Source organism: Pygocentrus nattereri, chromosome 1, assembly GCF_015220715.1.
Source record: "Pygocentrus nattereri isolate fPygNat1 chromosome 1, fPygNat1.pri, whole genome shotgun sequence".
NCBI classification, from domain to species: Eukaryota; Metazoa; Chordata; class Actinopteri; order Characiformes; family Serrasalmidae; genus Pygocentrus; species Pygocentrus nattereri.
Genome location: NC_051211.1, coordinates 28,163,850 through 28,190,157, shown reverse-complemented (window position 1 = coordinate 28,190,157; position 26,308 = coordinate 28,163,850). Strand labels below are relative to the sequence as shown.

Genomic DNA, 26,308 nt, shown 5'->3' with positions numbered 1-26,308 from the left:
TCCGTCCTGGTCGTGGAACACTGGACCAACTCTTCACCCTCTCCAAACAAAGCTGGAGTTTGGTTCGAATAGCCGGCAGTAAGTCAGACTCGTTCCCAGTGAGAGTTGGACTCTGTCAGGGCTGCCATTGTCAAAAATTCTATTCATAATTTTTATGGATAGAATTTCTAGGCGCAGTCAGGGGATGGAGGGTGTCCGGTTTGGGTCACATCGCTGCTGTTTGCAGATGATGTGGTCCTATTGGGGACATCAGGCCACGAACTTCAGCTTTCGCTGGATCGGTTTGCAGCCGAGTGTGAAGCGGCCGGGATGAGAATCAGTACCTCTAAATCCGAGACCATGGTTCTCAGGCGGGATAGGCTCTTGCCTCAAGTGGAGGAGTTCAAGTATCTCGGGGTCTTGTTCAGGAGTGATGGTACAAGGGAGCGGGAGATTGACAGGCGGATTGGTGCTGGGTCAGCAGTGATGCGGGCTCTTTACCGGTCTGTTGTGGTATAGAAAGAGCTGAGCCATAAGGCAAGGCTCTCGATTTACCGGTCGATCTACGTTCCCACCCTCACCTATGGTCATGAGCTTTGGGTAATGACCGAAAGAATAAGGTCGCGAGTACAAGCGGCTGAAATGAGTTTCCTCCGCAGGGTGGCTGGACTCTCCCTTAGAGATAGGGTGAGAAGTTCAGTCATCCGGGAGGGACTCTGAGTAGAGCCGCTACTTCTTCACGTCGAGAGGAGCCAGCTGAGGTGGTTCGGGCATCGGTTAAGGATGCCTCCTGGACACCTCCCTCGGGAGGTGTCACAGGTAAGTCCACCTGGGAGGAGACCCCGGGGAAGACCCAGGACACGCTGAAGTGACTATATCGCCCAGCTGGCCTGGGAGCGCCTCGGAATCCCCCTTGGAGAGCTAGTGGAAGTGGCTGGGGAAAGGGAGGTCTGGGCCTCATTGCTTAGGATGCTGCCCCCGCGACCCGAACCCCGGAGAAGCGGAAGATGATGGATGGATGGATGGATGGAAAACTGACACCAAAAAGAGCAATGACACAAATATGCATTGTATTCTAAATTAAAAAAAAAGTTTTTGGAGCGCAATCTTACTTGTTCGAAAAAAGACTTTTTTTCCCTTGTGTTTGTTTTTATCATCTCTGTTGAAACAGACAGGGGTTTCAGCACAGCCAGTACCTTCTTAAGGCAACGAAAGGGAATAAAAAAGCACCTCAAAACACAGTAAGGATTAAACATTACATATATCTAACCAACAGTGAAGCTATGGTTTGAAAAATTACCAATCACTAAACACAGAACACACATTTATTGGTCTTTTTTGCCCAAAAGGAAACTTGTTGGTTTATTAGTATAAATAAATGCATAAATAAAACAAAAAAACAAAAAAAAAAAAACAAAACAGTAGAATTTCAAATAATATACTGTTGGACATAAATTCTATCAAGAGACAATAATAATAATATTAATGATAATAATATCAAACTAGATGTCATTTTAAGAACCCTATACAAAATGTCTCATGACTTTTATGCTGGTCATTCAGTTATTGTTACTGCAATACATAACATCTTTTATGAAAAAGTGTTTGCAAAGATTTCAAGTGTTTTTACAGTAATTGATATCGGTGCCCAGTGGTATGTCTTCATATGCAAATCATAACACACACTTCCCAGACACATTGGGAAGTGCATTTTATTTTGATTGAAAATACAGACGACATATCACAGAAGAAACAGTCTGTAGTAAGGAAGACATCACTGTCAGCTGCCTGATAGAATTCAAGCTAGCCTCTGCAAGCTTTGTTCTTTATTCATGGTTCAGACCTCCAGATCAGCAGCTGATTTACATTGAAACCAGAGAACTCATAAGTGAAAGTGCAGTCATGCTCATCACTTGAGGCGTTGTGTGACGTTGGCCAGAGCTACAGCAAATGCTTGCACTGCTGAAAATGGGTGCTGAAAGTCCAGGATGTATGCATTCCCATCAGTTCTGCCAAACTGCATTACCTATGTTTTGAGAGACCAATATTGGTTAATATTACACACAAGTTTTACTTTAATAATTATTCACGCATCCAGTCAGTATTAAGCAGATGTCATTTTAAACCTGGTTTTAAGCTTGTCAAAAGAATACAAACTTAACAATACAACATATCAGTTAGTGAAATTAAAATTAACATGCATGTACTAATATTTTTATTGTTTTTATTATACAAACTTTAAAAAGTTGGAACAGTTGCATTTAAATGAAAACAATAAAAAATAGATATTGAAAAGTTTTAATTTACACACACACACACACACACACACACACACACACACACACACACACACACACACACACACACACAGGTCCCGGAAAGACCTAGTCTCTTATCAGCAAAGACTGTAACTCTCCACAAAAACAATTAATAATTTAAGAATTTAAGAACAATTTAAGAACAATTAGCAATTGCAAGGATTTGAGGTATTTCACCCTCTACAATGCATAATACTTTCAAAAGACTCCAGAAAAATCTCTGAGTAACAAGTAAGGCCATAAACCACAGCTGGATGCTTGTGACCTTCGACCCCTCAGAAAACCCTGAATAAAAACTGGCATATTTCTGTGATTTATATCACCACCTGGGCTTGGGAATACTTTGACAAACCATTATTAGTAAACAACATCGGTACATCCACAAATGCAAGGTCAGACTGTGTTATGCACAGCAGAAGCCATATATCAACAATGTACAGAAACGCCACTGACTTCGATAGGCTTGAGCTCGTCTGAAATGGACTGGTGCATATGGAAACATGTACTGTTCTCTGATGAGTCAACCTTTCACATGTTTATGGAAATAATGTATGTTGCGAAGAAAAGACTGTTACGCATAGTTCAAAATCCAGGGTCTGTCATAGTATATGGGTGTAATAGCGCCCATGTCATAGGTAACTTGTAAAGGCATCATTAATGCACTACACGGTGTGGAGCAACTATGATGTCTAGGCAAAATCTTTTTCAAGACCTTCCATGCTCAATGCAACAGGACAACACCAAGCCACATTCTGCATGTTACAAGACTATGGCTTCGTAATCAGAGAGTGTGGATGCTACACTGGCCTGCCTGCTGTGCCCTGTCTCCCACTGAAACAGTGTGGCTCATTATGGAGGGCAAAATACAAGAATGAAGGTCCCACATGGTTCTGTAGCCAAAGACTTGTATAACAGAAGAACAGCAAAACATTCCACTTTCAAAACTGGATGAACTGATCTTCTTCAGTCCCAAACGATTACTAAGTGAAGGTGATTTGAGAAACTGGTAAACATGCTCCAGTGCCAGCTTTCTGTGCTGGAAATCAAACTTGGAATGCCACAAGGTAAAATATCAAAACACATCAAATATCATGTTTTTGGCCTGTTTTTAATTCAATTGAGGCCTAACAGAATTTATTAATCTCAGCTTTCTGTTTTTTTATTAGCATTTCACATACTTTCTCAACTTCTCCGTGTTTGAGGTTTGTAGTTTAATGGTGATAAATTACTATATAACAATGACTGATATGCTGTGATGCTTTTTGAGAATAATGGAAGGGTAATGTAGGATACTCTCTTATTATGGAAAAGAGCAGGAATGGAAGAAGTAGCTTTGATTAATGGGGGAAAAAAAAATATATTGTTTTGCAACACAGTTTATTAAGTACACTTACACTGTGTGGCCAAAAGTATCTGGACACTCCTTTGTATCTGTCTCACCCATTGTTGAAAGATGCATGCAACCATTTTTTAGACAAACACTGCCAGTAGAAAAGGGTAAAACTGAATAACTCTGACTTCCAAAATGGCACTGTTAGCGCACAGGTAAACACTTTTCCACAACATTGGATTAATTTCTGCCCTGCCCCAGTCAACTGTAAGTAAAATGCTCTAGAAACAGTAGCCCCTACAAACTCACAGCATGGAACTGCCAAGTGGTGTAGCACATAATAATCATCTGTAATTTGTTGCAACACTCAGTGGGGAATTCCAAAGAACCATCAGAACAAGACTTGGTGAACAAGATCTTCATGGGTTGGGTTTCCATAGCCAAGGAGCTGCACCATGCTCAATGCCATGCAATGGCTTTGGTGGTGTAGAACTGCGTTCTCTGGCATGATAAAACATGCTTCACCATCTGATTCCCCTTAGCTACAATGGAGGGAGATCTGAAAGAAAACGCTCAGATTCTTTCAACTTAGAACTTCAAAAAAGTTTTTGGATTTGTAATTCCATTTACCATAAAATAGGAGGGCTGCGCAAGGGCTTGGAAATTAAATGCTGTAGTATGGTTGGAAAATATAACTGGAAAACCCTCATTTCACATATTTTGCGTGTTCACACATGCAGAGAGTGGCATAATAAATGGAAAAGGAAATTAACAAATGTCTGGATGTGCAATGCTATGAGCACAAGTTTTTATTTCAAGTATAGGCTTTAACTGTGAGGAGTTATAGGCTCAAGAACTAAAAGAGGGGGGACAATAATGCCCTCTCAATACTAGCACACAGAAGAGTCTGAAAACAGCTGCTCGAGTGAAACTGCATTTAGCAGTTGAAAAAGTTTTTTTAGCATGCAATAATGCCATGGAAACCATAAAAACTGCCATTTCCTGCATGTGGTTCACTCACTGGGTCAGGGATGGAAGAACTGTGGTTTTCCTGCCAAACTGAATCTTCAAAGTAAGTCGTCAGTGGAATTTAAAAGAGCTACTTTTTGGGCTACTTTCTAAATGCACCACAGCGACCAAAAATGTTTGATACTTTGATTGCAGACTAGTCTAAACTCGAAGGAGGGCATATTTGCACATAATATCACAAAAAGATCTCCAAGTTAAAACAGGCAACTATTGATTTTAAAACTGTTTTTACAAGGACAAGTAATACGACTTAATAGAAAAGTTTTAGATGTTTACATTTTGGTTTTAAGCTTCTAGTGGGTTTCAAGCACATTCTGGGCTGAGAGTATGGACATAACCTGTCATGCTGGTCTTCCACTGCAGGAAGAAACACAGATATGGCTGCCAGTTCAGCTGACTTAATTGAGTTTTTTTTTTTTTTTTTTTTTTAATTAAAATGCTTTCCCCATTTATCATTATGTGAACTGCTCATAATATTATGAAATGACAGTAGAGCAAAGCAATCACATTATCTAACTAATGAAAGTTGACTAGAACATACTTTGAATTGCTCCATTTGTCATATCTATCTACTCTTGTGACTGAACAGAAGCAAATCCCTGCGAGTTTTAAAAACTAGCAGAAACCTTTTAGAAGAGTGAACAGTGTTACAGGAGCAACAAGGTGGCAGGGGCAACTTCATATTAATAGCCATGGTTTTGAATGTTCAACAAGCACAAGTGGATGTCATGTCTGGGTATCACAATATTTTTGGCAATGCAGTGTGCTTTGTACCTATATTCCATGGCAACTTTATCAGGTTCACCTGTTATGTAAGTACAATTTGTAGATTAACAATTACTAACTGTGGCCCATATGTTGCTGCCCAATTTTTCAGCCATTCTCTACTCTGTCCATCAATGTAAAGAGACATTATCTTAATTGACTAATCCTAACTAATGACTCTGTTATTAGTTGCAAGATAATATTTAATCTTTGTTATGTCTTTAAAGCAATTCTATTCACCAACATAATAGCTTTAGCAGCTTGGTAAAATAGTTAAATAAATATAATATGTAAATCTAAAAATGTATTGTGCTCTTGCTTACCTGTTTTCCTTCAAGCTCAATCTGAAAGTTTTTTGCTGACTCCTGGGTGACCCTTCCGCCAAAATCCAGCTGATAGACTTGTGTGGCTTCGTTCCAAAGAGGCTGTTTGTTGGCCATGATATAAACAAAACCCTGGTTGCCCAGGCCACGATCCTCTTTCTCACAGACTTTACGAGATTTAATATCATCCAGTTCACAGCCACTTGAACGAAGGCTCCTTTTTGACTTCCAGCCTTTCTTGCTACTTTGGTTGTGGTTCATTAGCTCATCTCCACTGATGATGAGCTCAGGCTCAGTGTCAGAACTGTCCTGGAACTCACTAGTTGTGACCTTACTAATCTTTTTTGCTTTTTGTTGCTCCTTCTGTCCCTTGGTTTTCTTCTTATCTCGGCAACCCAGTCTTGGGCTGGAGATGAAAGAGTTGAAATCACCAAGTGCTCTGCCCTCTTTTCTGGATTTGTTGCAGCTTTCTGTGATCGCAAGGACATTGCCTTCATCTGTTCGACCACTGTCTAACCTCTTTTGGTTCTTCTTTCCAAACATATCTGTACATGGGGGAACTGGGCTCTTTCCAAGGGACAGCCCCATATGGAAGCCTTCTGCAGCCTCAGAAGTGCCCTTTTCTAAACCCTGCATATCTGTGGAGGGTAAGAGCAGAGGTGGTGTTTGAGAGGTAGGAGTGAGAAAAGGCTTTTCCAACCTATGGAACGCCTTTTCTGGAAGCACGGGAGCAGTGCCTGGGGGGGTAGGCACATGTGAGCAAGGGTTGTGTGAGCCCCATGAATACAACACAGGGTTCATAGGCAGACTAGAGCAAGAACTAACGCTTGGTGAGAGAGGACAGCAGGTAAGGCTAGTTAAATTAGGAAGATACTCAGGTGGTAAGACCAGGGTCTGATCATGCTGGGAAAAGGGTGGTGCACCCAGTTCCTTAGGTGAGGTATAACTTGGCTGAGGTTGGGAATCACCAGAATTTATACTTGGGGAAAAGCTAAGAGTCATCTGGTATGACCCTGTTCCATGGAAATTTGTGTCACTAGGGGGTGCTGGGGAGTTTGGTGATAGCGTAAAAGGAAGACAAGAAAAGCCTATATGCTGGGTTGGACTAAGAATGAGTGGGAGGGGGTTGAGAGACCCTGGATGAACAGTTGTGGTAATATTGTCTGTTTGGTCCTGAGGAACCCAGATTTCTTCAGTGGCTGAAGAATCCAACTGACATGGTGGTGGCTGTTTCATAGTTAGGTCATTCTCTTCTGTTGTAAGAGCTAGTTGCCCTAGAGAGTGATTTAAAAGCACATTTTTTGTAATAGTGGAGTTGACAATATCAGCTCTATCCCTGATCCCACTGCCACCTATCAAACTATCTTTACAATCTGAACTTATAAAATTTGAAGAGGACTGTAAAGGCATTAGCAAGGTGCCAGTAGAAGGCACCATCACTGTGCTGTGGAGTAAGCCACTTACAGCTAGTGGGAAATCCTGCCTAATGACTGTACCACCAGAAATACCATTATCAGCACTGCTCATAGCTCCAACACATGTTCCACTCCTACTACTACTGCACTCACTGCATGTATAAAATGCCATTGGTCCCCTCTGTTGGTAGGAGACAGACAGAGTGCTTGCTTTTGTCTTAGAAGGAAGTGTCTTCTGAAGCATGGTTTTGGCACATCTATTGTTATCAAATCTTTGTCTAGGGTTCTGTAGCGTACAGGTCCAACTGACTGCTTCTGGGTAAGGGGGAGGGTCCCCAGGGGGTATGGAGTATCTAGGAGAACTACAGTTTTTCAGTGTGGTGGAGGCATAGGGCAGCTGCCCCTTTTTCTCACCTGAGGTAGAAGCCCTGAGCGTAGCAGAACTTCCTGAGTAGTGGACTGTATAAAGGTTCTGATTACACAGAAGTCGTGTGCGAGGGCGGCAAACCTCTTCCACATTCCCACTGCTGTCAAATGTGGTGATACGTTCATAGCCGAGAGGGGTTGGGTGCAGTACTGTCTGTGTATCAGAGGGGTGTAAGTTATTATCACCTTTCTTGAGACAAGCATCTTCTGGGAGTGGTGTCGCACTAAAACTACCTGCTGTAGTTGCGGCTACTGCAGTAGCAACTATACCAGAATAGGGGGGAGTTGAAGTAATCTTGTTAATGTCCAGAGAGGCTCTGAAAACTACTGCATCTCCTTCTGCCATTTGAGGAGTAGGACAACTGGGTTTTTTCTTGAGCTCCCCATGATCAGCTCCACAGTCTCCAGTGTGCAAGTTACTTAGAGCAAGTTGAATGTCCGAACAAGGTGTAGGACCTGAAGGGACTGAAAGGACAGGGATCTGCATTTGATGTTGTTGGTGCTGGACTTGTGTTTGCACTTGTAGATGTTGCTGTTGTTTTTGATGAAGCTGTTGCATTTGCTGTTGCTGTGTCTGTTGGATTTGTGCTTGAACATGGTGTTGCTGTATTAGATGATGTTGCAGCATCTGATGCTGGATCTGTTGTTGCTCCTGTAGTTGAAGCTGATATTGTTGTTGAACATGATTAATCTGTTGAAAGTGCTGTTGCTGACATTGTTGAAAATGCTGGACTTGTGCTGATTGTTGATTGTGCTGCTTTTTTTGCTGCTGTTGATGTTCTGATTGTTCTGATGACAGATCCTGAGTGATCAAAACACATCCTGCTTCCGTTCCAAATAACACCTGATCAGAACTGGCTGGTACAGCATGCTGTGTTATCAGCAGAGTATTCCCGCCTTGGTCTGGCACATAATTAGGTGACATCATTGTAGGACTTGACAAAACTCCCAACTGGACATTCTGATTGGCAAGCAAGGACTGGACTAAACCAATGCTCTGGGTAGGAGACATGGCTTGGCCAGGGCTATGAATGGGTGCGATGGGTATGTTAACAGTGCATGGTGGGTTGGCATCAATAATGCCTGGAGTTCCAGTTCCAGTCAGGTCATCTTCATCCTCACTGAAGACATGGGAGCTAAACACAGGCAAGCTGATGCATTCTGTGGAAACCTTCCTTACCTCAGGCAAATAGATTGTCATCTGTCTAGGTTGTAGGTGCAGCAGACTGGTCTTATACGTCACTAGGGAGAAAGAGACCAAAACAAAATGCACTGAAATATCAGGAGATTAAACTATTTTCTTTTAATCACAGTTTTAACACACACTGACAAAGACATATTTAAAAATAGCATAAACTACTAAATCCTAGGCTTGAACAAAATCCTGAATGCAGCCTAAATGTTTTCTTAAAAAGCCTATTACTCTAAACAATGTTTTTTACTTGAAAAGATTATAGCACTTTCAACCTATTTACATCTATAATTTGTCCTTTGTTAATATTTTTCATTCATCAGCAGGGTTTGGATTTTTAAATGTGTTTGTCCAATGGTCATTACTTTAAAGCAGAAATGTTATTTATTTTTATCTTCTATTCAGCCTCTCTTTTAACATATTTTGGTGTTAACCTGAGAAACTCTGCAAATAATGGAATGAATGCTTTATAGTTACTAATAATTTTAAAAAAATGCTCTCCCAATGGAACAAATGCACATTTAAAAATGTGAATTTAGTCGTTTAACTGTAATTCTTTCAATCACAGTTAGGTGGTTGACAATCTATTTTACTATAAATTATTAAATTTAATACAATTTCCAGAGCCATAATTTTCTTCAGTGACTAATTTATGCAAAAATGTAACAAATATTCTGTACCCTAGTAGGTACACGAATTACCTCACCTTGGACAATTCCATATTTCTAAGTAAGGATTTGATAAAAATGAACTAGTAAATGTTTTTACCAGCACCAAGATTTGTTGGCAAGAAAGATGCAAGTCCCACTATTTTGAACTTTGTTCCCCATATGTTGGATGTAACTTGAGCAAGGTAATTGTGCTAGAAAATAAACAGAGAAGAACAAGGAATCAACTTTCTGTGACTCACATTTTGCAGTCCATCTGCCAACATCAATATGCATTGTAATAGTGACAGGCTAGGAGCCTCAAGCATTTCTGCTAATCAGAAATATGATTTAATTACAGCATCGTCATATGAAATATCAGTAACATTCTAATATCAAACTAACAAAGTGAATTTCAATAACTACCCACTATTCCAATTTGTAGCATTTAAATATTACATATTTATATTTTATCAGGTTAGTCCATCTTATAATACAGTACCTGTGCTGTGTCTTCCAAAGGAAACTCTTTGCGGGACAGACTTGGAGATCCAATGGAGGATTTCCGAATAGGTAACCGCGGTGATCTAGATATTTCTTGTGCAGCACGGGAGAGTTTAGGGGACTTACGGGTATCTATATTCACCCTGTGGGTAAAGGGACACACTAAGTCTCTACAGAGAAAGTAGCACATGAAGAAAAGAGTTCAATGTGAGTTTGTAAAAAAGCATGCACAAATAAAAAAAAGGTATAATTTACACAACAAACAAAATAACTTATGATTTACACAACTTACAAAGTTTTATTTATATTTTTAAAAATACTTTTACTGCTACATTTAGTACAATTAAGCTTCATATACACCTCTGTCATAACACCAATTGCTGTGCATCAACATTCATTTTCTTTCAGGAAGATGCATTTTAAACATTTCTGCTACACGTTAAATACTTCTAGAAACATGATGTACATTTTACCTTTGTATTGTCTTTCAGACAATATTGTTAGATAATATTGGTGTTATTAGTGATGAACAGGGCATTTACACAACATCAAGTCACATCTTTGATAGACTGCTTAAATGTTTGAGCCTGAATATACAAAATTCCACTGTAAAATGTATTGTTAGAATGCAAAAAGAAAACTATGCCATGACCAGATTATATCACGAAACACCTCTGCAGACCTCCATGTCTGTGTGTGAAGTTCAGAAAGTTTTTTGGAAGTATTTGAAAATGTATCATTTTTGACAAGGTTCCTTCTTTGTGAAATATCATAACATCAGGAAAACATTTACAATTCAAAGCCTGGATCTGTGTTTTGAAATGGGCTTTGCATACAATAAAACCATCAAACGAGTTCCGTATAACAGAGTGGGGGAAACCTTTCATAGTTTTTGCAAATGTGGGGGAATATATGTATAGCAGTGCAGATTTACTGTCCTCTGAAAAGAACTCCACACACAGCCATTCATGTCTAAACACTGGCAACACAAGTGAGGACACCTCACAGTGAACATGTACAAATTGTGCCCAATTGTGTCGTTGTCTCTCCCTGGTGTCATGTGACTCGTTAGAGTTACAAGGTTCCATGTGTAAATGGGGAGCAGGACTGTTAAATTTGGCGTTTTGGGTACAATTTGCTCATACTGGCCACTGGATATTCAACATGGCAAAGAACTCTCTGAGGATGTGAAAAATAGAATTGTTGCTCTGCATTCTTGCAGAGGTTGAAGAAGTGGGAGGTCAGCCTGTCAGTGCTCAGACCATATGCCGCACAATGCATCAACTCGGTCTGCATGGCCATCGTCCCAGAAGGAAGCCTCTTCTGAAGCTGACGCACAAGAAAGCCTGGAAACAGTTTGCTGAATACAAGCAGTCCAAGAATATGGATTACTGGAACCATGTCCTGTGGTTTGACAAGACCCAGATAAACTTGCTTGGCTCAGATGGTGTGCAGCATGTGTGGTAGCACCCTGTTGAGGAGTAACAAGACAACTGTCTCTTCCCTACAGTCAAGCATGGTGGTTGTAGCATCATGGTCTGGAGCTGCATGAGTGCTGCTGGCACTGGGGAGCTGCGGTTCATCGAGGGAAACATGAATTCCAACATGTACTCTCAAGCAAAGTATGATCCCCTCCCTTCGGAAACTGCGCCAAACAGCAGTTTTCCAACTCTGTAACGACCACAAACACACCTCCAAGATGACAACTGCCTTGCTGAAGGTAAAGGTGATGGACTTGCCAAGTATGTCTCCAGACCTAAACCCAATTGAGCACCTGTGGGGCATCCTCAAGCGGAAGGAGGAGCAGCACAAGGTGTCTCACATCTATCAATTCCATGATGTCATCATGGAGGAGTGGAAGAGAATTCCAGTAGCAACCTGTGCAGCTCTGGTGAATTCCATGCCCAAGAGGTTTCAGGCAGTGCTAGATAATAATGGTGGTCACACAAAATATTGACACTTTGAGCACAATTTGGATACATTCACTGTGAGGTGGACTCTGAGGTGTTGCTAGCTATTTAGACATTAATGGTTGTGTGTTGAGTTCTTTTCAGAGGACAGTAAATCTGCACTGCTATAGAAGCTGTACGTTGACTACTAAGTTATATCCAAGTTTCATTTCTATAGTCATCCCATGAACAGATATTTGCAGAAATGTGAGCTACTGTATGTGTATATACACACACACACTTTTTTTTTGTAATTTTATCACAAAATACAGTTCCAAAATAATTCCTTACTAAAGCTGACACCAATTACTGCCTAATTTATTTCAAAACTACATGCAGGTATGAAATAGGCAAAAGAACATGAAAAGACACCATATAAGACAAGGCATACAAAATATATTGAATGTTGAAATTCCAAGTAAATTTTTTTTTTCCAAATTCTCACAAAATGTTTTAAAAACTGTGTGACTACCTGGGAAGTCTGGGTGACTTGCTTCCTCTGGACATCTTTGGTGATCTCTTGCCCACCCAATCATCAACAAGTTCGATATCACTGGAGTCTGAGCAGTTACAGCTGTCAACCACAGTAGAGATGAGGGTGTTCCCATAGAGCTCATCTAGACACAGGAGTAGACAGATAAGTATATGTGAGAAAAGGAATTCACCAAAAACAGTGAAACAAATGTAACTACAGTGCAAAAATATCTTGGCAAGTAAAATCATGGCATAGTAATAACTATATGTGTTAAGACCATAATGCAATTACTGCACATTTCCAAAATGCACCAAAACGCCAGTCAAAAGATCAGACTGCACTTAGCTTTAGATGCTGTGCTGAAACAACATTTAGTACTTTGACATCTTGCAAAGTATTATATTTTCATGAGAATTCAGACACCCTAACCTTCAATTTCTTACCATCAACTCCTACTACCCTTGCACAATGCAACTGTAGTTCTATATAACTAAAAAATAAAGGTCAGGTGAGAAAGTATCACTGTTCTTGATGAGGCTAAAGCTGGATTCTTATTAGACAGCTACATTTCACATTCCACCTTAAATACTGCAGTAGTTACCGGCCCCTGTACAGGGACAGGGATGAAACTACCGCACCATTTAAGGTGGGATTGAAAATTCAAATAAGTAGCTGGTGAAAATCAACTTCAGCATTGTGGTGATACTGAACAGAGCCTTGCTAATGTGCTAATTTGTGGTTCATTGCCAAAAGCCACAGTTTTTACATTTGCATTATTAGGGAATTGGTGGTAATGTACCGCAGTATGTAAGATGCCACATAGCAAACATGTCTTGGCTGATCAACTGCAACTGGGATAAGTGATAAATCATATTAATTAGATTTTTTGCAAAACTATTTTACACATTCATTAATATGTAGCGACAGTCTTTGTGCATGCAAAAAAATAAGACATCTGTAATTTCACCATCACTGATAAAGTGATTTCCACATTTGGAACTTCTTAATTCATCAAAATGACAGTTTAAACTGGAAATTAAATAAATAAGGGGTGGTCTCTAAGTTTGGCATATTCTATTCTCCAACATCAACCAAATCTCACCTGCTTTCCCATCTGTTTTGGGGTCCATTATGACAAACTCAGGCCGAAGCTTGCTGATCCTGCGACCTTTTAGAATAGGCACAAGCCCACCCAAATACTCGAGGTACAAGGTATAACAGGGCCCGCCAACCTCCAGGTCATCCTCTGTACGCTTCATAGTGCAGTAAAGACGCTCATTCCCTGAAGTGGGGTAACTCACAAAGTCTCGCATGTTGCTTACATCAGGGACGGGGGGCTATAGAAGGAAGAAAAGTTTTTTTTGTTTTTTCTTTTGTCTTTTGTCCATTGTTCCCCCCCACCCCCCACCAATAACTGACAGTCATTCTGGTTAAAAAATATTTAACAATATCCAAGAAGATGGACAGTGATATAAGGTCCACACATGGCACTGGGATGGAGGATCCAGTCATGAGGAGTACTGTCATACTCCCTGTCTGAGCCTTTCTTCCTTCTCCTCCATCCTTTACCCAACCCTCCTTCCATGGTTACACTAGCGTGTTGCACAGCAGCACATAACACTTGTTTTCATTCATGTGTCTATTTCTGTTTTAAAGCTCAGTGATCATTGTCTGGCTGGCAGAGCCAGTTCAATGAAAACATTGCTATGTGCTTCATGTACATTAAAAGAAACCAATGCATAAATACATTAATTCTTAGTAGATCTCTACTAATTATAGTCTCTTTAGTGTTTGTCAATTAAAAAGAATCAGCCAGTAACCTTATCAGGATCTAACAAACACAATAAGAAGTGAAAAATGCATTACAAAAACATATTAAGATACTCACCACTATATTCACTAAAACCACACAGATGCTGCAGATAACCATGTTTAATTGTTTCACTATTGATTTGTTCTTGCTCAGACTGTTGGAACAGTTGCTGACCAGTGCAGAGTTTTTTAATGATCCTTTTCTAATTTAAATTCCTATTCAAAAGATCTGTTAAGTGCTGGATTTTGACACTTTGTTTAGACCTATTTAATGTTTTGTTTTTTCTGTACATACTTAGTAATTCTGCTCTTTGTAACAAAACATGCAGGTAGTCAGTCCTCTTTAAGTACTGACATGTACAGAAAAGCACATTGAGATATGTTCCGAAAAGCACATTACGATGTAATTTATCATGATAATGAAATACTTCATCAAACCGTCCGCCAAGTCAAAGATGTGGCTACCTGAAATAAATCCTAATATCTATAGATATGACAAAGCAGGTTTTATAAATACTAAATATAACTCACTAAAATTCTATAGAATTTCTTTGCAGTCAAATTTGAGAAATGTATTACTGTTATGAGCTGTGTTGTAAAGGCTTGTGGATCTTTTTTTATAACCAAAGTTAAAATGTTTTCTGACAAAACAAGGCAAGTAACTGCAGTATATTAATTTTCTTAAAGTAAAATTAATCAGTAATACAAACAGTAAAAAACTACCTTAATGGTGGGAGCAAAGGCAGATGACACATATGTGCTGAGGCAAGAGGGAATGGTGAGCTTGGCCACAACCTTCTCTTCACGCAATGCACTGGCGATGACCTGTTGGCATAACAACTGCAGACTGGCAACTCGATGGTCCACCCGGACCACATACAGTGCTGGCCCACAAGCCAGAAATAAACGAGAATCCTTATGACCCCAGCACAGTGTACTGATTGGCTTCTGGATGAGAAAGAACACACACACACACACACACACACACACACACACACAATAAATGAAATGAACTATGAGATTAAATGTGTGTGCATTTATGTATCTATAAAAGAGTGTCTGCATACCTGTGCAGGTGTTTCAAGTAGGAAAATGTGTTCTCCATGAAGGTTGTAAAACTTAACAACTGCTTTTTTGGTTGCTGGGGAAATTGTAGAATCATTGGTCACCGCTTGTCGCTCCAGTCCAGCAACTGCGAACAGATTCCCCTGAGAAGACCACTGCACCACAACATCTTAAACAAACACATGAAAAAGCTACTTTAAGGTGTACCCTTTGTGACATGTGTGTTCAATTGCACACACACAGCTTGTAAAATCTCTTACAAAACCACTGTCAATAGTATGGGATGATCTGGAGCAGCTGCACATGACCCTAAGGTTACCATTTCCAATGTTAAGCATCAGCCCTGGAGCAATGGACAGTGGAGCAGAGGAACTGTGTTTTGTGGTGTGATTTTTTGGGTCGAATGTAATCAAATCCTCACAAATGTTGCAACATCTAGTGTAAAGCCTTCACATATGAGGCTGCTACTGTACTCCCTGTTAATACCCTTGATTTCAAAAGGAACTCTGAATGAGCAGACATCTACAAAACTCTGGACACATAGTGTATTGCATTGGTCACAAACAGTAAATGTCCAACAGTTTGTCCATCAAATCCAAAACTTTGCTCCCTTTTTTCTGCACTCAGATAAACACCCACACACCTTTAAGCCCAGTGTTTATGCGAGTTGGAGTGAGGTCATCATAGTTGCTCATCAGACTGATGTCTCCTGAGGTGAAGGTCACAGTCAGCAGAGGCCTCAGACTACATCCTGCAGCTGAAGAGATAAGAGAACATAACACTCAAAACCCTTAAACAGAAAGATACATTGAGAAAAAACTAGGTATAAAAAAATGAAAAATCATCCTCACAGACATTTGTAATGGTGGCACTTGCCATACAGCAAATTTGTGGCTGAAAGTCTTTTGATGTTTCACAATGCATGACTGAATATGCCCTAAAAACAATACAGTCACGCAGTACTGTGCTGCTAAAATTACCATGTAAGGGGTGGTGAGGCTGCTTTTGATACTTTGGTGTTCACAGAAACATCTTCCATATTACAGGACATTTGGATTTTATGATTCTTTGCATTCTATTAACAAAGAGTACTAGTCAAATATTTGGACATGCCCATCTGAATGCACGTTTTCATGCACTGTATTAATAAACAATAATAAAATAATGATCAAAGATATATCTAAACATATTTTCTCTAAAATGTTAAAAAACAAAAGACAAACCAAAAAAAAAAGTAAACAAATAAATAAAATGTTAAAAATATCAGCCACTGCAGTCTAAGCATTTGTCAAGGTTCTTCAATTCTATTTGGAAAGCATTCCAGGTGGCTCCTAATGAAGTGCTTAAAAGAAAGCATACTTAATGGGTAAAGCGGGGAAGAAACTTAAATAAGAGATAAATTAAAATGAAATAAAACAACAGAAAAAAATATTATTATAGTAATAAAAATTGTTATGTTTTTGTCACTTTCATTGGTCCTACTTCCTCCTTAAACTTATAAATTAAAACGACGAGATTCAGCTCGTAAGTAAAAGGTTTTCATTTCTGTGTAAACAGGGAGTTTTGTCCCAAAACTTTAAAGTATTTATCCATATGAAAGAAAAACTCTTGGTTCCAATTAACCTGCTCACTTGTGGAATGTTCCAAACAGGTGTTTTTTGAGCATTCCTCGACTTTCCCAGTCTTTTGTTGCCCCTGTCCCAACTTCTTTGGAACATGTTGCAGGCATCAAATTCAAAATGAGTGAGTATTTGCAAAAAACAATAAAGTTTATCCATTTGAACATTAAATATCTTGTCTTTGTAGTGTATTCAATTGAATATAGGTTGAAAAGGATTTGAAAATCATCGTATTCTGTTTTTATTCATGTTTTACACAACGTCCCAACTTCATTGGAATTGGGTTGTATTTGCTGGAAGAAATTTACTCAGGCATAATTTACTCTAACACCTCTCAGCAGCTCTCAACCAGCAGGTTAAACAGGAAAAAAACTTTACTGTGCCACAGACACAGATGAACAGATGATCGGTTTCTTTCAATTTTACACTGTGATTTAAGGCTGCTTGTAGGTTACATTCACAGACCTCTGAAATGAAATGCTGACTGTAGACCATCACATCTGAATTTTTTCTTGTGGTGTATCTTGTGGATATTCCAGGTTTGAATTACCTTACATTAGTTTAGTTTATTAGATGATTTTTTTAACTTCATGAATAAAATATGAACTAACAGAGGGACAAAAGGTTACGCTGTATACCTTGGAAGGGTGCACAGTCATCTGAATCCGTGTCACTCTCACTACAGTCCTCCATTAGAAAGCTGGGGTAGCTCCAGGTCATGCTCATGATGCCCTCTGCCTCTTGCAGCACTAAATGTGCCATCATCCGCCCATGGCAGTCCATCACTATCACTTGTCCATCAGCTGTGCCAAATAACACCTGGAAACATGAAAAAACGGGGAAAGGTTGTCAGCCACTGTGTTTAACCATGTATTAGATAGATTGAGAGAACATCCTATACTGGTTAAAGTGATTTATTGTGCATTTAGTCAACTGTGATGTTAACATACAATAAATAACGGACACCATATTTTAGCATGTTTTTTCTCCTGACTTAGTAATGTGCCGTCTTTCATAATAACCAAAAAAACATAACTAAATAAGCTTTAAATTAGCAGGAGATGTGTACAAACAATTATGAGGAAAAATCCTTAATTACCTTAAATACCTAACTTACCCTTTAAGTTTACACTGATGAGGTTGCTACTAGTGGTGTAAATCCAAATTTGGGTAGAATGCAGGATTCTGATTGCTGTTAAATGTGGCAGAATTTTGTAAATTCTATGAAGAACTGGGTATGGCAAAATTTACTGCAATTATGATGTCTTCCTGTATGTCTCAAGTTCTCTCAGCTACTCTCTTAATAAAAGAGTAGTGGTTCGATTTATTTAACTCAATGTTTACATTTTCTTCCTTTTTTTTTTTAAAAACTGTTTCCCCAAGCCATGCACTCTACCTGCTGGTCATCAGGAGTCCATATCCCACAGGTTATTTGGCTTTCCAGATTTATCTCCGATGACCAGTGGCGCTGACCATTGACTGAGCCCACCAGCACAAACCCATCTCGGTAGGAGATTAGTGCCTGTGTGCCATCATGTGACCATGTGAAGTCACTCACCTGCACAAATAAGATGCAATTAGCAACTTTTGCAAAACTGTATACTAAACGCCTGCTTCTGGTGCAACCTTTTAATAAAAAAAAAATAATAATAAATCACAGATGTTTCTACATTCAAATATTTTTAACAAACCGATGAACGAATGAACCTAATATATTTCCTACATTAAAAATAGTACAGGAAAGTTCAGAGCTGAAAGCCTGACTTACCTTACAAGGGGATCTCTGACCTTTTTCTATCATGACGGCTACTGATACTGATTTTAGCAATGGAAGACTAGTCTTTTTGAGCTTGACATTATCTAATAACTACAATGTCTGGGGGCATCCATGAAAACTTTGCCAAATGCGGAGGGAACAAACATGAGCATGTGAATGTGAAAACCTAATCTACAGCCTAATGATGGCAGTGCTCAAAGTTGGGGGTGGTGGTGTCCTCATAAGTAGTGTTTGTTTGACAACAAGCCTGTTCTTAGTCAAAAGAAGTAAATTAGTCCCACTGAAAGTTCTCTCGAAAAAACCAAGCATGTAGATGTTTGTTGCTTGTGCACAGAACACAATTGATGCAGTAAAAATAAACATCAATCTTGCAAAGGAAGAACAGTTGCAATATTTAATGATAGTGTTTCACTTGCTATCTTGTTTTGCCTGAGGACAAATGCAACTACATGAATGAAATTTTAACATGAAGCAACTTAATTCTCAAAAGACATAATAATTACTTAATAGTTATATATAAGTATTGCATATCACTGTTATGTCACGATTGGCCCCTCCTGGTCCTGTCCATGTGTTCGTGTTTTGTTTTGGTCTAGTCCACGTGTTTTCTTTATTTTGGTTTCCTAGTCCGGCCCCTTGTTTTGTGACTCCACCCCTGATTGCCGCCAACTGTTTTCCACCTGTCCCTCATCATCCCTGTTGTATTTAAGCCCTGTGTTTGCCCCTTGTCTTGGCTGGTCTTTGTTGTTTGATCGTGCTTGATATTTGTTTGGTGTGAAGTATTTGAATTTCTGTGTTCTTTTGTCATGTCTGACCTCTATTCTCTCCGTGTTGGCTATTTGAACCTGGACCGTATTGACCACAACCCTGGATTTGCCCATAATAAAAGTCGCTTATCTCAGAACCTTGTATCTCCAAAATGCTAACATTACAGGAGAAGGAAAAAACCTACTTTACTTTTAATGTAAGTCTATGCAACCAGACTTTTTTCCAGGGTCAATTCTGTTGGTCCAAAATTTACACACATATAGGACCACAGGTACTAAATGACAAAAATGGAGACACGCGGTTTTGTTCTGACAGCAACAATGTACAAATGTAATTCGTACAACTGAAATGTTAATTATTAACCATTTACATTCTTACAAATGTTCTGTATACACTTCATACGAATGATCTATGTACGCTTCCTTGAAAGAACTACATTTTTACATGTAACTGTTCAATTTAAATTTTCATATGCTTCGTAGGCTCCTGGTGACATTTGAAGGGGAACTGTTCACTATCACTATGTATAGCTATTAGGTAGCACTTTTTATTGTTAATGTGCTTGGCACTGTTTATTGTGTGCAGCTGTGCATACACACATTTTCTAAACACACATTTTCTAGTGTCTACTGACGGCTGTTATGTACAGATTCAGAACATGTTGGTCACTCATAAAAAGGTCCTTAAAGGCTGAAATGACTTAGACAGTGGATAACACAGTGTCGTTTACATTTTCCATCATAATGTGTCATAGGCTACAGTATTAGAGTGGCAGCAAGAGAGTGGCTACTACGTCCCTAAAGGCAGGCCATATATATATATATATATATATATATATATATATATATATATATATATATATATATATATATATATATATATAAATAATAGCTCTGGGAATCTTAATATGAACAATTCATTTTACAGAAGAAAATCCTGTTTGTTAATGATAGTTTGATAAAGAAAGTATACATTTAAATTAGGTGTTAAAGTACAGATCATTAAATATGCACTCCACAATCAGTCTCTGAATTTGAGCATTCCAGTATTGCTAAAATTGTCTCTTTTCAGTCTTACCTGTGCTCCCCGGTCATTGACCAGCTCAACAGACCAGCGGCCTTCATATTGAATCCATACAAAAATACCCCCATCTGCGTCACAAGTGGCCAGCTTCTGAAAAGGCTCATTCCATCGCACCAGAACAACCTGCAATTAAAACAATGCCCTGTCAGTCCAATGTTTAGATGTGAAGCATCCCGTGGCCCAGGCTTACAACTCCCTCTATCAAATAATCAGTCACGTATTTGAACACCCCCTGGTCAAAGTTTTGTTTATTTTTAAGTGACAAAAAATGAATACATCCTCTACAAGTTGAAATAAACATTTTTTTTTGCAAACTATAGAGCACAACTTCATTTATTTGCTGAGTTTAACATATCAGGAATAAACAAAACAAAATTATACAAATGTGTGTGTCACGATTGGCCCCTCCCATACTGTCCATGTGTTCTGTTCTGTCTTTGTTTAGCACACTTGTTCTTTGACTTGGTGTTGTAGTCCTGCCCCCTTCTTTAGTGACTCCATCCCTGATTGTTCCCACCTGTGTTTACACCTGTGTCTTGTGATCCCTTGTTTTATTTAAGCCCTGTTTTATTTAAGTCCTGTGTTTGCCCTTTTGTCTTTGCTGGTCTTTGTTGTTTGTATGTTTTGAGTATGCTGATTGTTTGATGTGTATGCTTGTTTGGTTCAGTATTTTGGATTTCTGTGTTCTTTGTCATGTCTGTCCCTCCTGCTATCCACATTGGCAATTGGAACCTGGACTGGCTTGACCCTGACTTTGGATTTGCCCATAATAAACGTCGCTTATCTCCGCACATGCATCCACCTCGCCGCTCCCAACTGTTACAGTTTGCAGGGGTCAGATTTTATGTTTTACTTTTTTTCTACGATATATTAAACAAAACGTAAATCTGAATTAAAATGCAAAGAAGAGTTTTCTCTGAAAAGGAAAACTTTTCACAACAAAACATGTCACTAGCGGCAACCTAGTTGCATACAACTGAAGAAGCTGCATTCATGACAACTGGGAACTCTTAACTTTTCAAACACACATCATTAACACAACTTGAACTGTCTGAATTGGGGAAAAATGACACGGTAAGCTAAAATGTCTCTGCCTGTTGTTGGAGTATAACAAGCTCTAAAAAGCTTTTAAAACAGAGTTAACAAGTTGTTGGAGTGGATGTCAACTATGGCCACTCATGGTTAACATGATGCCGAAAACTAGATGACAGTACACTGTCTGATTACAAATCCTGCAAAACAAAAACAAAAAGGAAGCTTAAGTATTTCTCTGTATTCAGAAATATCACATACAAATAGCATCGGTCACAAAGATTAATTCAAAAGTCTGCCTTAAAGGCTGAAAACAACACTGATTTGTTTTATATGGGCTCTGCCATGTGGAAGTGATGTCACAGAACAACCACTGCGAGAAGCTGCAGCCGCCTTGTGGTGTGTGAAGCCTGCCAGTCAAGCTAGCACTAGCTCCCAGTGCTAACTAGGAAAGTAAAGTGAAGGTGGTTGTTGAGCAAGTGCTCAACTTAGCTAGTAAGCTAATAGCCTAGTGCACTACTATATAGGCTTCCAGGACAAGCCAACGGCATTTTTTTCATGTAATAACTACAAAACATGTTTGATTTTTTTTTTTTTTAAACTTTCGACCATGCTTGTTCTTTTTCTTTCACTGTCTGCCCACAAAGGTACAGCACTACAAGTAAATGGCTGTCCTCTTCAGGTTAAATTAACTCACTCAAAAATACAAACAAAAAAACTGCAATATTAGAATTAGAATATTAGAATTAGAATACTGAACCATGAAAGATTCGAGCTTATACTCATCTGTAATTTTTTTTTAAAGGAACAATGTGGAAAAATGGGAGATTTGCTCTGTGATAACACATTTGACTCAAATACCAATCTACACAATGTTAAACTATTAAACAAACCAAGAGAACATTTTTGCAGCTGGATATCTATTATACTTGATTTATGGTATGATAGCATTTCTAAGCATTACAGTGATAAAGTAGAAGCAAATACAGACAAGATACACACTCAGACTTCAGCTGAGCTACTGATACAGTACAGCAGTATGAAATAGCAGTACATTGCTTTAGGAGTTAGGACAATAAAGCCTTCTCGTGGTCATTGACTGTATGTTTATGTAACAACTTTTTTTTTTAAACGTTAATACATTAAGAATACTATGTTATTATAGCAATAAGCAAAGTTAAAGACATATGCCTGTTTAATAATTACTCACCTCACTGTTGTGTCCTCTGAGATTGAAGTTTATACGCTGTGGAGTGGTGTGGTCCCTCTTGCAGCGGCTAGACGTGAAGGTTACCCCCACCACTCCTCTGCCATTTCCAGTGGCCAGCCAGCCTTCTTCATAGCACCGTCTCCTACACACTGGTTTGGCTTGCTCTCTCCTGGGCACACGGCCCTTCCAAGACAAGCAGAGGATGTTGGAGTCACTACACAGAACCGGGCCATGCTCCAGCGCTGCATACATTCCTGCCTGCGTTTACGGTCGAAGTTTCTGGAATTTTAGTTTACAGACTCAGTCTATACAGTTCACTGTTCCTCAGAGTCGGAGTAAAAGCCTCACATTAAGGCCAGTTCTTGTGCTGGTTGTTCCCGTGGGCTGAGGGGGAAACCTGGAGGAGGGAGGGGAAATAAGCATGATGTTACTTTGACATATTTTTGTACAGTACCTACCATAGGAAATCATATTTGATTTTGCATGGTTTAATTCTCAGTACAAGATGGTGGCATATCGTGCTGGTACGAGTGGATCAGACACAGCAGTGCAGCTGGAGTTTTTAAACAGTGTGTCCACTCACTGTCCACCGCATTAGACACACCTACCTTGTTGGCCACATTGCAGATGTAAAGTCAAACATGACAGCTCATCTGTTGCTGCAGTTTGTGTTCATCCTCTAGTCCTTCATCAGTGGTCAAAGGATGCAGCCCACAGGATTGTGCTGGCTGGATATTTCTGGTTGGTAGACTATTCTCAGTCCAGCTGTGTCTGATCCACTCATACCAGCGCAACTATCATGCCCCACATCAGTGTTCACAGCAGTGCTGAGACTGATCCACCACCCAAATAACGCCTGCTCTGTGGCGTTGGTGGTGGTACTGTGGGGGTCCTGACCTTTGAAGAACAGGATAAAAAAGGGGGGGCTAACTGGCTAACAAAGTATCATAGAAACAGATGGACTACAGTCTGTAACTGTAGAACTACAGAGTGCACCTATAAACAGCTATATACAGTAAGTGGAGCTGATATAATGGACAATGAATGTATGTACAAGGACATAAGCGTGTATAGTGTCACTTTTCAGAGTCGGTCCCTCAGTACTGCTTCAAATAGGCTGTGGACTCGGTATCACGTGACAAACACATGACTCAAATTCACAGAACCAGCAGAAAATAGCTGAACTACAAAGTGCACAGCTGCCTTTAGTACAGCCAGGCACACGTTATTTCATGTTGCCCCTCGAGATCTGAGCGGCTCGGCTACCTCAGCCCACGATTAAATCCCAGCCAATGTTTGCTGTGACGTCAACATTTCACTGTGCACAGGGCAAACGGCACAGTCACATCAACCCAAGCTTTTGCAGCACAGCGTCTCACACTTTCGGATGTTCTGAGAAAAACAGCTTACCATGTCTTAGTGTTCTGCATGAACGTGCCCAGCACTACTTGCGGCTATCTTGGTCCATCCATAAAGTTTATTTCAGTTTCACAAACTTCCAAACGATGGCTGTGGGAATCAGACACCCAGCGCGGCATGCTTAAAACACAGCCTCTCGAATCAACGGAGCTCCACAGGCAGGCCTACGGGCTGCCAGTAATCCTAAATCTCCTGGGCCAAATCCCGCACAGCATCCGCAAAGTACGTGCGCACGGTCTTGTGCTGACGGCCGGCGAACGTGCTCGACTTTACGGTGTCAGACAAACCTTATTTATTACTGGCCCCTGGCGATCATATCAATATTTCAACAGCCTCTGTCTCAGCACGAAAGTAGAGATTGAAAAACAGTTTCGCGATTCAACTACACTAGCCCACAACAGCGAAGTGTCAAAATAAAAGTTCCTGCTTAAGATAAATAAATAACTGCCAAAGATTATCTTTTAGTAATTTTAACGTTTTATAATATCAGTTAGAATGATATTCGAAAAAGTAATCACCAGATACCAGTGTTATCCATATATAATCATTGTGTCTACGTATAATCTGAACACAAATGATTAATTCAAATAATATTATTAAAATTGTTTTTTTTTTTCTCACGAACATTTTTTTTCATATCTTTAGGCTATTATTTTTAAATGATTTGTATTTGTGATTATTGATGCTTGTAGGTTGGTTGGTGGTTTTTGATAATAAATGAAACGGTTATGTTAGTGACATACACAATGTGAACCCCGGTTCAAATCACCACTGTAAAGAAAATCGGTAAATAAGCATTTCATATCACACCATTCTGAATGACTTTGTTTACATCTTCATTATTGAATTACACATGACCTTTGAAAAAGCTGAGATATTCGCCTTTGTCCATGCATTCCTGGCAACAGGCCTATGCACACTAAGTGTAAAATCACACACATCTTCCAAGCCTCTTATCCTTCTGGGTTGCAGGGGGGAGCTGGAGCTTATCCCAGTAGTCATTGGGTGGAAGGCAAGATACACCCTAGACAGGTCACCAGTCCATCGCAGGGCAAACAGACATACATGTACATTCATACCCACAGTTAAGCGTGTCCATCTGGCCTGACTGCATGTCTTTGGACTGTGGGAGGAAACCCACGCAGATATGGGAAGAACATGCAAACTCCACACTGAGAGGACCCTGGTCACCCAGCCTGGTAATCGAACCCTTGCTATGAGGCGACCACCATGCAGATGAAAGAATACCCCACCCCGAAAGGGAGTATATGTGTATGAGGTATCTGCTGGCCTGTGTGTGTATGCTGCCACTATAAAGTTTGGTTGATTTCATGGTTTCAGAACCATATGTCCCCTGCATGATATTGAAACTTATTGGCCGAGGTTATATTATTTTTGTTGTTTACATTAAACTAGTGTTTTGTTTGTTGTTGTTGTTGTTGTGTTCTATGCATTTGGAGGGTCAACCAATGGGATCGACACACTCTGCTGCCCTGGTCAAATCATTGGATTATATCCCCGCTACTCAAAATGAAAATTATGCCTTTGTTTTGTTTTGAACAGCGCTACAGATTCACCATGAATGTTATGAATTATTTACCATGAACAGTTGTTTAAACACGAACAAACTGTTTATTTATAGCTGTGTGGAAATGGCCTCACATCTGCATGAAACAGCCACATCTGTGTAGGTCACTCATGCATGGATTTTCCAAATGGCAAAAGTAAGTCTTAATGACAATCTCAAAGACAGTCACCTTGGACAAGTAATTACTGTCCAAGCACAATGATGTGCGTGAATGGCAGAATTACCATATAAACATTGAAACAGTCATGGCCTGGAGGTTAGTGAACCAGCCAGTTTGATCCCAGTGCCAACAGTACATGATTGAGGTGTCCTTGAGCAAGACACCGAACCCCCAGCTACTCCCCGGACACTGCAGATAGGGCTGCCAATCTTTATCTCACCTTATGTCACAGCAAAGCCATGAATTATTGAAGACATGGTTAATCCACTTGGCCAACATGCAGACAAAAAGAACAAGAACAATCGTTTAATTACCACACAATGAATATAATGTATACAACTATTGTACAAATAATTTCACATTGTACAAAAATAAAGGTTTAGAAACATGGACCCATGGACTCAAACAGCATGTACAAAATAC

The 26,308-nt window shown here is 39.6% G+C and overlaps 1 protein-coding gene across 5 annotated transcripts; it reads right to left on the bottom strand.

The window, feature by feature from the left end:
* Window positions 1-1,675: 1,675 nt before the first annotated feature.
* LOC108435097 (tubby-related protein 4-like) lies at window positions 1,676-24,524 on the bottom strand. Of its 5 annotated transcripts, XM_017710674.2 has the most exons (15): window positions 24,129-24,524; window positions 22,719-23,115; window positions 20,471-20,599; window positions 18,245-18,406; window positions 17,487-17,667; window positions 15,873-15,986; window positions 15,232-15,398; window positions 14,888-15,112; window positions 13,455-13,689; window positions 12,350-12,494; window positions 9,927-10,098; window positions 9,546-9,639; window positions 7,574-8,827; window positions 5,745-6,382; window positions 1,676-2,005 (listed from the first exon to the last, which is right to left on the bottom strand). In XM_017710674.2, exons 2-15 carry the CDS (start codon window positions 22,968-22,970, stop codon window positions 1,889-1,891), a joined length of 3,885 nt encoding a protein of 1,294 aa, XP_017566163.1. In that variant the 5' UTR covers window positions 22,971-23,115; window positions 24,129-24,524; the 3' UTR covers window positions 1,676-1,888. The 5 variants fall into 5 exon arrangements, with proteins under 5 accessions (XP_017566163.1, XP_017566158.1, XP_017566162.1 ...); XM_017710669.2 differs by having other exon boundaries at window positions 5,745-8,827; XM_017710673.2 differs by having other exon boundaries at window positions 5,745-8,827; window positions 9,927-10,071.
* Between the last annotated feature and the right edge of the window lie 1,784 nt (window positions 24,525-26,308).